Source organism: Columba livia, chromosome 38 (assembly GCF_036013475.1).
Source record: "Columba livia isolate bColLiv1 breed racing homer chromosome 38, bColLiv1.pat.W.v2, whole genome shotgun sequence".
NCBI lineage: Eukaryota > Metazoa > Chordata > Aves > Columbiformes > Columbidae > Columba > Columba livia.
In genome coordinates, this window is record NC_088639.1 from 36,337 (window position 1) to 47,500 (window position 11,164).

The following is an 11,164-nucleotide window of genomic DNA, read 5'->3' on the forward strand; positions in this document are numbered from 1 at the left end:
GTCCCCATGTCCCTTAGGGTCACCCCATCCCTACTGTCACCTTGTCCCCATTGTCACCCGTTCCCTTGGTCACCCAGTCCCTTTGTCACCTTGTTCCCATTGTCACCTTGTCACCATTGTCACCCTGTCCCTTTGTCACCTTGTTCCCATTGTCACCTTGTCGCCATTGTCACCCTGTCCCTTTGTCACCTTGTCCCCATCGTCACCCCCGTCCCCTTGGTCACCCAGTCCCTTTGTCACCTTGTTCCCATTGTCACCTTGTCACCATTGTCACCCTGTCCCCTTGGTCACCCTATCCCTTTGTCACCTTGTCCCTTTGTCCCCATTGTCACCCTGTCCCTTTGTCACCTTGTTCCCATTGTCACCTTGTTCCCTTGGTCACCTTGTCCCCTTGGGGTCACCTTGTCCCCTTGGGGTCACCGTGTCCCTTTGTCACCGTGTCCCTTTGTCACCGTGTCCCCACTGTCACCCCATTCCCATTGTCACCCTGTCCCCTTGGTCACCCTGTCCTTTTGTCCACCCTGTCCCTTTGTCACCTTGTCCCCATCGTCACCCCGTCCCCTTGGTCACCCAGTCCCTTTGTCACCTTGTTCCCATTGTCACCTTGTTCCCATGGTCACCCTGTCCCTTGGTCACCTTGTCCCCTTGGGGTCACCGTGTCCCTTTGTCACCTTGTCCCTTTGTCACCGTGTCCCCACTGTCACCCCCATTCCCATTGTCACCCCCGTCCCCTTGGTCACCCTGTCCCTTTGTCACCCATTGTCACCCCATCCTACGTCCCTTAAGGCCACTCTGCCCCCTGGCGGGGGGGGCGGGGGTGTCCCGGACGCCTGGGTCCCCTTGGGAGGCAATGGGAGGCGTGGGTGGGGCAGGAGGGGACCCAGGCGTCCGGGCCCCGCCCCTCCCCAGGTGTCAGCACGGGGTGGGTCCACGTGACCCTCATTAGCGGCTGCTGCTAATGAGCCCTAATGAGCCGCGAATGGGGCTCAGCTGCGCTCGGACGCCTGGGTCCCCGCCCCCCCGAGGAAGGGGCGGAGCCTCCCGGACGCCTGGGTCCCCTCGCGGGGGCAGCAGGTAGGTGGGTGTGGGGTGGCTCGGGGGGCACCCGGACGCCTGGGTCCCCCTGGTGGTGGTGGAGGGGCGCCCGGACGCCTGGGTCCCCCGGGGGGACACAGGGGGGGTCCCTAACTCCCCCCTCCCCCACCTGGGGTCCCGTGTCTGTAGCCAAAGGCGCCCTGGGGACCCCCCATCCCCCCCGCCACCACCAACCCCCCCGCGGCATTGCCCCCCGTGTCCCCCCGTTGTCCCCCGTGTCCCCCCCATTGCCCCCCGTGTCCCCCCATTGTCCCCAGCACCCCCTTTGTGTCCCCCCAGCCCCCATCGCTGCCGTGTTGTCACCCCCATCGCCCCCCCACTGTCCCCCATCCCCCCCCATCACCATTACTCCCCCCCCACCCCTTGGGTGCCACCCCCTATGTGGGGTCACCCTCACCTCTCCCCCTATTCCCCCCCCATTTGTGGTCCCCCCCCCATCTCCCCCCATTTGTGGTCTCTCCCCCTATTCCCCCTATTTGTGGTCCCCTCCCGATTTGTGGTCCCTCCCCCTATCCCCCCCATTTGTGGTCCCCCCCCATTTGTGGTCCCCCCCCCATTTGTGGTCTCTCCCCCTATCCCCCCCATTTGTGGTCCCTCCCTCTATTCCCCCCATTTGTGGTCCCCCCCATCTCCCCCCATTTGTGGTCTCTCCCCCTATTCCCCCCATTTGTGGTCCCTCCCCATTTGTGGTTCCCCCCCCCATTTGTGGTCCCTCCCTCTATCCCCCCCATTTGTGGTCCCTCCCTCTATTCCCCCCATTTGTGGTCCCCCCCATCTCCCCCCATTTGTGGTCCCTCCCCATTTGTGGTCCCCCCCCCATTTGTGGTCCCTCCCCCTATCCCCCCATTTGTGGTCCCCCCCCATTTGTGGTCCCCCCCATCTCCCCCCATTTGTGGTCCCCCCCCCATTTGTGGTCCCTCCCCCTATCCCCCCATTTGTGGTCCCTCCCCCTATTCCCCCCATTTGTGGTCCCCCCCCAATTTGTGGTCCCCCCCCATTTGTGGTCCCCCCCCCATTTGTGGTCCCTCCCCATTTGTGGTCCCCCCCCCATTTGTGGTCCCTCCCCCTATTCCCCCCCGGGCTCCATCCCCCCTATTGGGCTCCCCCCGCATTGGGCTCCCCCCTTTCCCCCCCCGATTTGGGGTGCCCCCCCCCCGATTTGGGGTGCCCCCCGGTGACGCGGAGGTGCCGCAGGTGACGATCTCGGTGGACGGGAACGGGCTACACGCAGGAGGATTTCACCATGCTGGGCTCCGACGACTTCTTCTACGTGGGGGGGTCGCCCAACACGGCCGACCTGCCCGGCTCCCCCGTCAGCAGCAACTTCATGGGCTGCCTCAAGGACGTGAGCGCGGGGGGGACACGGGGACGTGGGGACATGGGGGACATGGGGACATGGGGGGACATGGGGGACATGGGGACATGGGGGGACATGGGGGAAATGGGGACATGGGGGGACACGGGGACATGGGGGGACATGGGGGACACGGGGACATGGGGGACATGGGGACATGGGGGACATGGGGGACATGGGGGACATGGGGGACATGGGGGGACACAGGGACATGTGGACATGGGGGGACATGGGGGGACATGGGGGGACACAGGGACATGGGGGACATGGGGGGACACGGGGACACGGGGGACATGGGGGGACACGGGGACATGGGGGGACATGGGGACATGGGGGGACATGGGGGGACACGGGGACATGGGGGGACATGGGGGACATGGGGACATGGGGGGACATGGGGGAAATGGGGACATGGGGGGACACGGGGACATGGGGGGACATGGGGGACACGGGGACATGGGGGACATGGGGGACATGGGGACTGGGGGGACATGGGGACATGGGGGACATGGGGACTGGGGGGACATGGGGACATGGGGGGACACGGGGACATGGGGGTCATGGGGACATGGGGGAAATGGGGACATGGGGTGACATGGGGTGACATGGGGTGACATGGGGTGACATGGGGTGACATGGGGTGACATGGGGGGACATGGGGGACATGGGGACATGGGGGACATGGGGACATGGGGGGACACAGGGACATGGGGACACGGGGGGACATGGAGCACTGGGGGGCACCAGGGACATGGGGGACATGAGGGGACAGAGGGGGACATGGGGACAGGGGCTGCATGGGGACACAGGGACAGGAGTCAGATAGGGACACGGGGACATGGGCGGATGGGGACATGGGACACGAGGTTCTTGGGGACATTGGCTGGATGGGGACATGGGCCAGATGGGGACATGGGGACAGGTGCTGGATGGGTACACAGGGACAGGGGCTGGATGGGGACATGGGGACACGAGGTTCTTGGGGACACTGGCTGGATGGGGACATGGGGACAGGGGCTGGATGGGGACACAGGGACAGGGGCTGGATGGGGACACGAGGTTCTTGGGACATTGGCTGGATGGGGACACGGGGACATTGGCTGGATGGGGACACAGGGACAGGGGCTGGATGGGGACACGAGGTTCTTGGGGACATTGGCTGGATGGGGACACGAGGTTCTTGGGGACATGGGGACATCATTGGCTGGATGGGGACATGGGCCAGATGGGGACATGGGGACATCATTGGCTGGATGGGGACAGGGTCGGGACGCCCAGCGCCCCGCTGTCCCGGTGCCCCCCACGCTGGCCCCGTCCCCGCAGGTGATCTACAAGAACAACGACTTCAAGCTGGAGCTGTCGCGGCTGGCGCAGGCGGGGGACGCGCGGGTGACGCTGCACGGGGACCTGCGCTTCCGCTGCGAGCCCGTGGCCCCCCCGGAGCCCGTCACCTTCGCCACCCCCCCGCGGTGCTGGCGCTGCCGGGCTGGGGCGCCGCGCGCGCCGGCTCCGTGTCCCTGGAGTTCCGCACCACCGAGCCCGACGGGCTGCTGCTGTTCGGGGGGGGCGCGGGCCCCGCCCCCCCTACCTGGCGCTGGAGCTGCTGGACGGCCACCTGTACCTGCTGCTGGACATGGGGGCCGGGGGGGTCAAGGTCAAGGCCACGGCGCGCAAGGTGACGGACGGCGAGTGGTGCCACGTGGACGTGCAGAGGGACGGGCGGAGAGGTGAGGGGGTGACCCCATGGGACCCCACTTGTCCCCATGGGACCCACTTGACCCCATGGGACCCCGCTTGTCCCCATGGGACCCCACTTGTCCCTATGGGACCCCACTTGTCCCCATAGGACCCCGCTTGTCCCATGGGACCCCACTTGACCCTATGGGACCCCACTTGTCCCCATGGGACCCCACTTGACCCCATGGGACCCCACTTGTCCCTATGGGACCCCGCTTGTCCCCATGTGTCCCCACTTGACCCCATGGGACCCCGCTTGTCCCCATGGGACCCCACTTGACCCCATGTGACCCCACTTGACCCCATGTGACCCCACTTGTCCCCATGGGACCCCACTTGACCCCATGGGACCCCGCTTGTCCCTATGGGACCCCGCTTGTCCCTATGTGACCCCACTTGACCCCATGTGACCCCACTTGACCCCATGTGACCCCACTTGTCCCCATGGGACCCCACTTGACCCCATGGGACCCCGCTTGTCCCTATGTGACCCCACTTGTCCCCATGGGACCCCGCTTGTCCCCATGTGACCCCACTTGTCCCCATGGGACCCCACTTGTCCCCATGGGACCCCACTTGACCCCATGGGACCCCACTTGTCCCCATGGGACCCCATTTGTCCCCATGTGACCCCGCTTGACCCCATGTGACCCCACTTGTCCCCATGGGACCCCATTTGTCCCCATGGGACCCCGCTTGTCCCCATGGGACCCCGCTTGACCCCATGTGACCCCACTTGTCCCCATGTGACCCCGCTTGTCCCCATGTGACCCCACTTGTCCCCATGGGACCCCGCTTGACCCCATGTGACCCCACTTGTCCCTATGGGACCCCGCTTGTCCCCATGTGACCCCGCTTGTCCCCATGGGACCCCACTTGTCCCCATGTGACCCCGCTTGACCCCATGTGACCCCACTTGTCCCCATGGGACCCCATTTGTCCCCATGTGACCCCGCTTGACCCCATGTGACCCCACTTGTCCCCATGGGACCCCACTTGTCCCCATGGGACCCCACTTGACCCCATGGGACCCCGCTTGACCCCATGGGACCCCGCTTGTCCCTATGGGACCCCGCTTGACCCCATGTGACCCCGCTTGTCCCCATGGGACCCCACTTGTCCCCATGGGACCCCATTTGTCCCCATGGGACCCCACTTGACCCCATGGGACCCCGCTTGTCCCTATGGGACCCCACTTGTCCCTATGGGACCCCACTTGACCCCATGTGACCCCGCTTGTCCCTATGGGACCCCACTTGACCCCATGTGACCCCGCTTGTCCCCATGGGACCCCACTTGTCCCCATGGGACCCCATTTGTCCCCATGGGACCCCACTTGACCCCATGGGACCCCGCTTGTCCCCATGGGACCCCACTTGTCCCATGTGACCCCGCTTGACCCCATGTGACCCCACTTGTCCCCATGGGACCCCCATTTGTCCCCATGGGACCCCACTTGTCCCCATGGGACCCCGCTTGACCCCATGTGACCCCACTTGTCCCTATGGGACCCCGCTTGTCCCCATGTGACCCCGCTTGTCCCCATGGGACCCCACTTGTCCCCATGTGACCCCGCTTGACCCCATGTGACCCCACTTGTCCCCATGGGACCCCATTTGTCCCCATGTGACCCCGCTTGACCCCATGTGACCCCACTTGTCCCTATGGGACCCCACTTGTCCCATGGGACCCCACTTGACCCCATGGGACCCCGCTTGACCCCATGGGACCCCGCTTGTCCCTATGGGACCCCGCTTGTCCCCATGGGACCCCATTTGTCCCCATGGGACCCCACTTGTCCCCATGTGACCCCACTTGTCCCCATGGGACCCCACTTGTCCCCATGTGACCCCGCTTGACCCCATGGGACCCCGCTTGTCCCCATGTGACCCCGCTTGACCCCATGTGACCCCACTTGACCCCATGTGACCCCGCTTGTCCCTATGGGACCCCGCCTGTCCCCATGGGACCCCGCACACACCTGACCCCCCCCGCCCCATGAGCCCCTGACCCCTCATGACCTCACGTGACCCCGACCCGCCCCCGTGTCCCCGTATGATCCCAAGTGACCCTGGCCCCCCCCATGTCCCTGTGTGTCCCCATATGACCCTGACCCCCCTGTGTCTCTGCACATCCCTGACCCCCATGACCCCTCATGACCCCACGTGATCCCAACCCCCCCCGTGTCCCCGCGTGATCCCAAGTGACACTGGCCCCCAATGTCCCCCATGTCCCCCCATGTCCCAGTGTCCCCCATGTCCCCACGTCCCCAATGTCCCACATGTCCCCATGTCCCCATGTCCCCCATGTCCCCAATGTCCCAATGTCCCCCATGTCCCCAATGTCCCAATGTCCCCCATGTCCCCAATGTCCCCATGTCCCCAATGCCCCCATGTCCCCATGTCCCCATGTCCCCAATGTCCCCATGTCCCCCATGTCCCAGTGTTCCCATGTCACAATGTCCCCATGTCCCATGTCCCCAATGTCCCATGTCCCCCAATGTCCCCATGTCCCCCCATGTCCCAATGTCCCCCATGTCCCCCAATGTCCCCCAGTGCCCCCATGTCCCCAATGCCCCCATGCCCCCATGTCCCCCCATGTCCCCAATGTCTCAATGTCCCCATGTCCCCAATGTCCCCATGTCCCCCCATGTCCCAGTGTTCCCATGTCACAATGTCCCCATGTCCCCAATGTCCCATGTCCCCCAATGTCCCCATGTCCCAATGTCCCCCATGTCCCCCAATGTCCCCCAGTGCCCCCATGTCCCCAATGTCCCACGTCCCCGTGTCCCACGTCCCCCCGTGTCCCGCAGGCTCGGTGTCCGTCAACAGCCGCTCCACGCCGTTCCTGGCCAGCGGCGACAGCGAAATCCTGGACCTGGACTCCTGGCTGTACCTGGGGGGTCTCCCCCCGGGCCGGGAGCCGGATGACGAACCCGCTGCCAGGGGGGACCCCGGGGGGGCCCCGGTGCCGGGGGGTCCCGGGGGGGCCCCGGTGCCGCTGCCGCCCCCCCCGCTGCCCCCGAGCTCTGGACGGGGTCGCTCCGCTGGGGCTTCGTGGGCTGCGTGCGCGCGCTCTTCGTGGACGGGCGCAGCCGCGACGTGCGCGCGCTGGCGGCGGCGCAGGCGGCACCGGGCGTGGCCGCGTCGTGCGCGCGGGAGCCCGCCCGCCTGTGCGCCAGCGCCCCCTGCCGGAACGGAGGGCTCTGCCGCGAGGGCTGGAACCGCTTCGTCTGCGACTGCTCGGCCACCGGCTTCCTGGGGCCGCGCTGCGAGACCGGTGGGTGGCCCGGGAGCCCCGCGTCCCTCGGGGTGCACCCAGCTCCTGGGCCCCGCCCCCAGCTCCTGGGCCCCGCCCCCCAACTCCTGGGTCCCGCCCCCAGCTCCTGGGCCCCGCCTCCAACTCCTGGGCCACGCCCCCAACTCCTGGGCCCCGCCCCCAGCTCCTGGGCCCCGCCCCCAACTCCTGGGTCCCGCCCCCAGCTCCTGGGCCCCGCCTCCAACTCCTGGGCCACGCCCCCAACTCCTGGGCCCCGCCCCCAGCTCCTGGGCCCCGCCCCCAACTCCTGGGCCCCGCCTCCAACTCCTGGGTCCCGCCCCCCAACTCCTTGGTGCCGCCCCCCAACTGCTGGGCCTGCCCTGAACTCCTGGGCCCCGCCCCCAGCTCCTGGGCCCCGCCCCCCAACTCCTGGGCCCCGCCCCCAACTCCTGGGCCCCGCCCCCAACTCCTGGGCCCCGCCCCCAGCTCCTGGGTCCCGCCCCCAACTCCTGGGCCCCACTCCTGAACGCCTGGCCCCCGCCCCCAGCTCCTGGGCCCCGCCCCCAGCTCCTGGGCCCCGCCCCCAGCTCCTGGGCCCTGCCCCCAGCTCCTGGGTCCCACCCCCAGCTCCTGGGCCCCGCCCCCAGCTCCTGGGCCCCGCCCCCAGCTCCTGGGCCCCGCCCCCAACTCCTGGGCCCCACCCCTGAACGCCTGGCCCCGCCCCCAGCTCCTGGGCCCCGCCCCCAGCTCCTGGGCCCCGCCTCCAACTCCTGGGCCACGCCCCCAAGTCCTGGGCCCCGCCCCCAGCTCCTGGGCCCCGCCCCCCAACTCCTGGGCCATGCCCCCAGCTCCTGGGCCCCACCCCCAGCTCCTGGGCCCCGCCCCTCAACTCCTGGGTCCCGCCCCCAGCTCTTGGGCCCCGCCCCCCAGCTCCTGGGCCACGCCCCCAGCTCCTGGGCCCCGCCCCCAAACTCCTGGGCCCCGCCCCCAGCTCCTGGAAGCCGCCCATAAACTCCTGGGCCCCGCCCCCCAACTCCTGGGCCCCGCCCCCTAACACCTGGTCCCCGCCCCCAACTCCTGGGTCCGCCCCCCAACTCCTGGGCCCCGCCCCCAACTCCTGGGCCCCGCCCCCAACTCCTGGGCCCCGCCCCCAACGCCTGGGCCCCGCCCCCAACTTCTGGGCCCCGCCCCCCAACTCCTGGTCCCCGGCGTTCCCGCGGGTGTCCCCCCATTCCCGTCCCCCAGCCCATTTCCGGTGTCCCCCCCCCCAGAGGCGGCGGTGCTGAGCCTGGACGGCGCGGCCTTCCCGCGGGTGTACCCCCTATTCCCGTCCCCCAGCCCACTTCCGGTGTCCCCCCATTGCTGTCCCCCAGAGGCGGCGGTGCTGAGCCTGGACGGCGCGGCGTTCCCGCGGGTGTCCCCCCCATTCCCGTCCCCCAGCCCATTTCCGGTGTCCCCCCCAGAGGCGGCGGTGCTGAGCCTGGACGGCGCGGCCTTCCCGCGGGTGTCCCCCCCATTCCCGTCCCCCAGCCCATTTCCGGTGTCCCCCCCAGAGGCGGCGGTGCTGAGCCTGGACGGCGCGGCGTTCCTGCGGGTGTCCCCCCCATTCCCGTCCCCCAGCCCATTTCCGGTGTCCCCCCCAGAGGCGGCGGTGCTGAGCCTGGACGGCGCGGCGTTCCCGCGGGTGTCCCCCCCATTCCCGTCCCCCAGCCCATTTCCGGTGTCCCCCCATTATGGTTCCCCAGAGGCGGCGGTGCTGAGCCTGGACGGCGCGGCGTTCCCGCGGGTGTCCCCCCCATTCCCGTCCCCCAGCCCATTTCCGGTGTCCCCCCCAGAGGCGGCGGTGCTGAGCCTGGACGGCGCGGCCTTCCCGCGGGTGTCCCCCCTATTCCCGTCCCCCAGCCCATTTCCGGTGTCCCCCCATTATGGTTCCCCAGAGGCGGCGGTGCTGAGCCTGGACGGCGCGGCGTTCCTGCGGGTGTCGCTGTCCCCCCGGCGCTCCGAGGCCGAGGCGGTGTCGCTGCGATTCGCGTCCCCCCGGGCATTCGGGCTCCTGCTCGCCACGGCCGCGCCGCGCTCCGCCGACACGCTGCGCCTGGAGCTGGACCGGGGCCGCCTGCGCCTCACCCTGCACCTCGGTGAGGACCCCAATACACCGGGAACCCCCAAATACAGCCCCGAACCCCCAAATACACCCCCAGAAACACAAAATGCACCCCCAGAAACACAAAATACACCCCCAAAAACCCCAAATACACCCCCAGAAACAGAAAATACACCCCCAGAAACCCCAAATACACCCCCAGAAACACAAAAACCACCCCAGAAACCCCAGAAACCCACCCCAGGAACCCCCAGAACTGCCTGCGGCTCACCCTGCACCTCGGTCCCAGTCCCACCCAGTTCCATCCCAGTCCCTCCCAGTCCATCCCAGTCCCTCCCAGTCCATCCCAGTCAAATCCCAGTTCCATCCCAGTCCCTCCCAGTCCATCCCAGTCAAATCCCAGTTCCATCCCAGTCCCTCCCAGTCCATCCCATTCCCCCCCAGTCCCATCCCAGTCCCTCCCAGTTCCATCCCAGTCCATCCCAGTCTCTCCCAGTCCATTCCCAGTCCATCCCAGTCCCCCCCAGTCCCCCCCAGTCCCTCCCAGTCCATCCCAGTCCCTCCCAATCCCATCCCAGTCAAATCCCAGTTCCATCCCAGTCCATCCCAGTCCCCCCCAGTCCCATCCCAGTCCCTCCCAGTTCCATCCCAGTCCATTCCCAGTCCCTCCCAGTCCATCCCAGTCCATCCCAATCCCATCCCAGTCCATCCCAGTCCATTCCCAGTCCATCCCAGTCCATTCCCAGTCCATCCCAGTTCCATTCCCAGTCCATTCCCAGTCCATCCCAGTCCATCCCAGTCCATCCCAGTCCATCCCAGTCCATTCCCATCCCCCCGGCTGCCCCTCCCCCCCAATCCCGGGGCGGCTGCGAGGGGCCCGATCCTGACCCTGTTCTTTTCTCCGCAGACTGTGAGAGCGCGGGCTGCCACCCCAGTAAGTGCCGCCCCCGGACGCCTGGGTCCCCCCCGGATGCCTGGGTTCCCCCCCGAACTCCTGGGTCCCCCCCCAGACTCCTGGTTCCCTCCCCGGACGCCTGGGTCCCCCCTTATCTCCCCTGGATGCCTGAGTCCCCCTGGACGCCTGGGTTCCCTCCAGAACTCCTGGGTCCCCCCCGGATGCCTGCGTCCCCTCCCGGATGCCTGGGTCCCCCCCCGGACGCCTGGGTTCCCACCCAGATGCCTGGGTTCCCTCCCGAACTCCTGGGTCCCCCAGGACGCCTGGGTCCCCCCCTTGTCTCTCCCAGATGCCTGGGTTCCCTCCCGAACTCCTGGGTCCCCCCCGGACGCCTGGGTCCCCCCCTTGTCTCTCCCAGATGCCTGGGTTCCCTCCCGAACTCCTGGGTCCCCCCCGGACGCCTGGGTCCCCCCTTGTCTCTCCCGGATGCCTGGATTCCCTCCCGAACTCCTGGGTCCCCCCCGGACGCCTGGGTCCCCCCTTGTCTCTCCCGGATGCCTGGGTTCCCTCCCGAACTCCTGGGTCCCCCCCGGACGCCTGGGTCCCCCCTTGCTACTTCCGGACACCTGGGTCCTCTATAGGGCCCGACCCCCCCTGCCCCGGACGCCTGGGTTCCCTGGACACAGCCCGTGTCACACGAGGACACGCCGTGCACACGCGT

At 68.1% G+C, this 11,164-nt stretch overlaps 1 protein-coding gene across 1 annotated transcript in view; it reads left to right on the plus strand.

The window, feature by feature from the left end:
* LOC110356619 (neurexin-2-like) overlaps positions 1-11,164 on the plus strand; it is a 64,424-nt gene that overhangs the window by 16,843 nt on the left and 36,417 nt on the right. Inside the window, 9 exon segments of the mRNA XM_065044394.1 lie at positions 2,290-2,309; positions 2,311-2,440; positions 3,773-3,911; positions 3,914-4,021; positions 4,024-4,176; positions 6,999-7,115; positions 7,196-7,465; positions 9,382-9,582; positions 10,456-10,482. Of these exon segments, the coding sequence (XP_064900466.1) occupies positions 2,290-2,309; positions 2,311-2,440; positions 3,773-3,911; positions 3,914-4,021; positions 4,024-4,176; positions 6,999-7,115; positions 7,196-7,465; positions 9,382-9,582; positions 10,456-10,482 (1,165 nt within the window).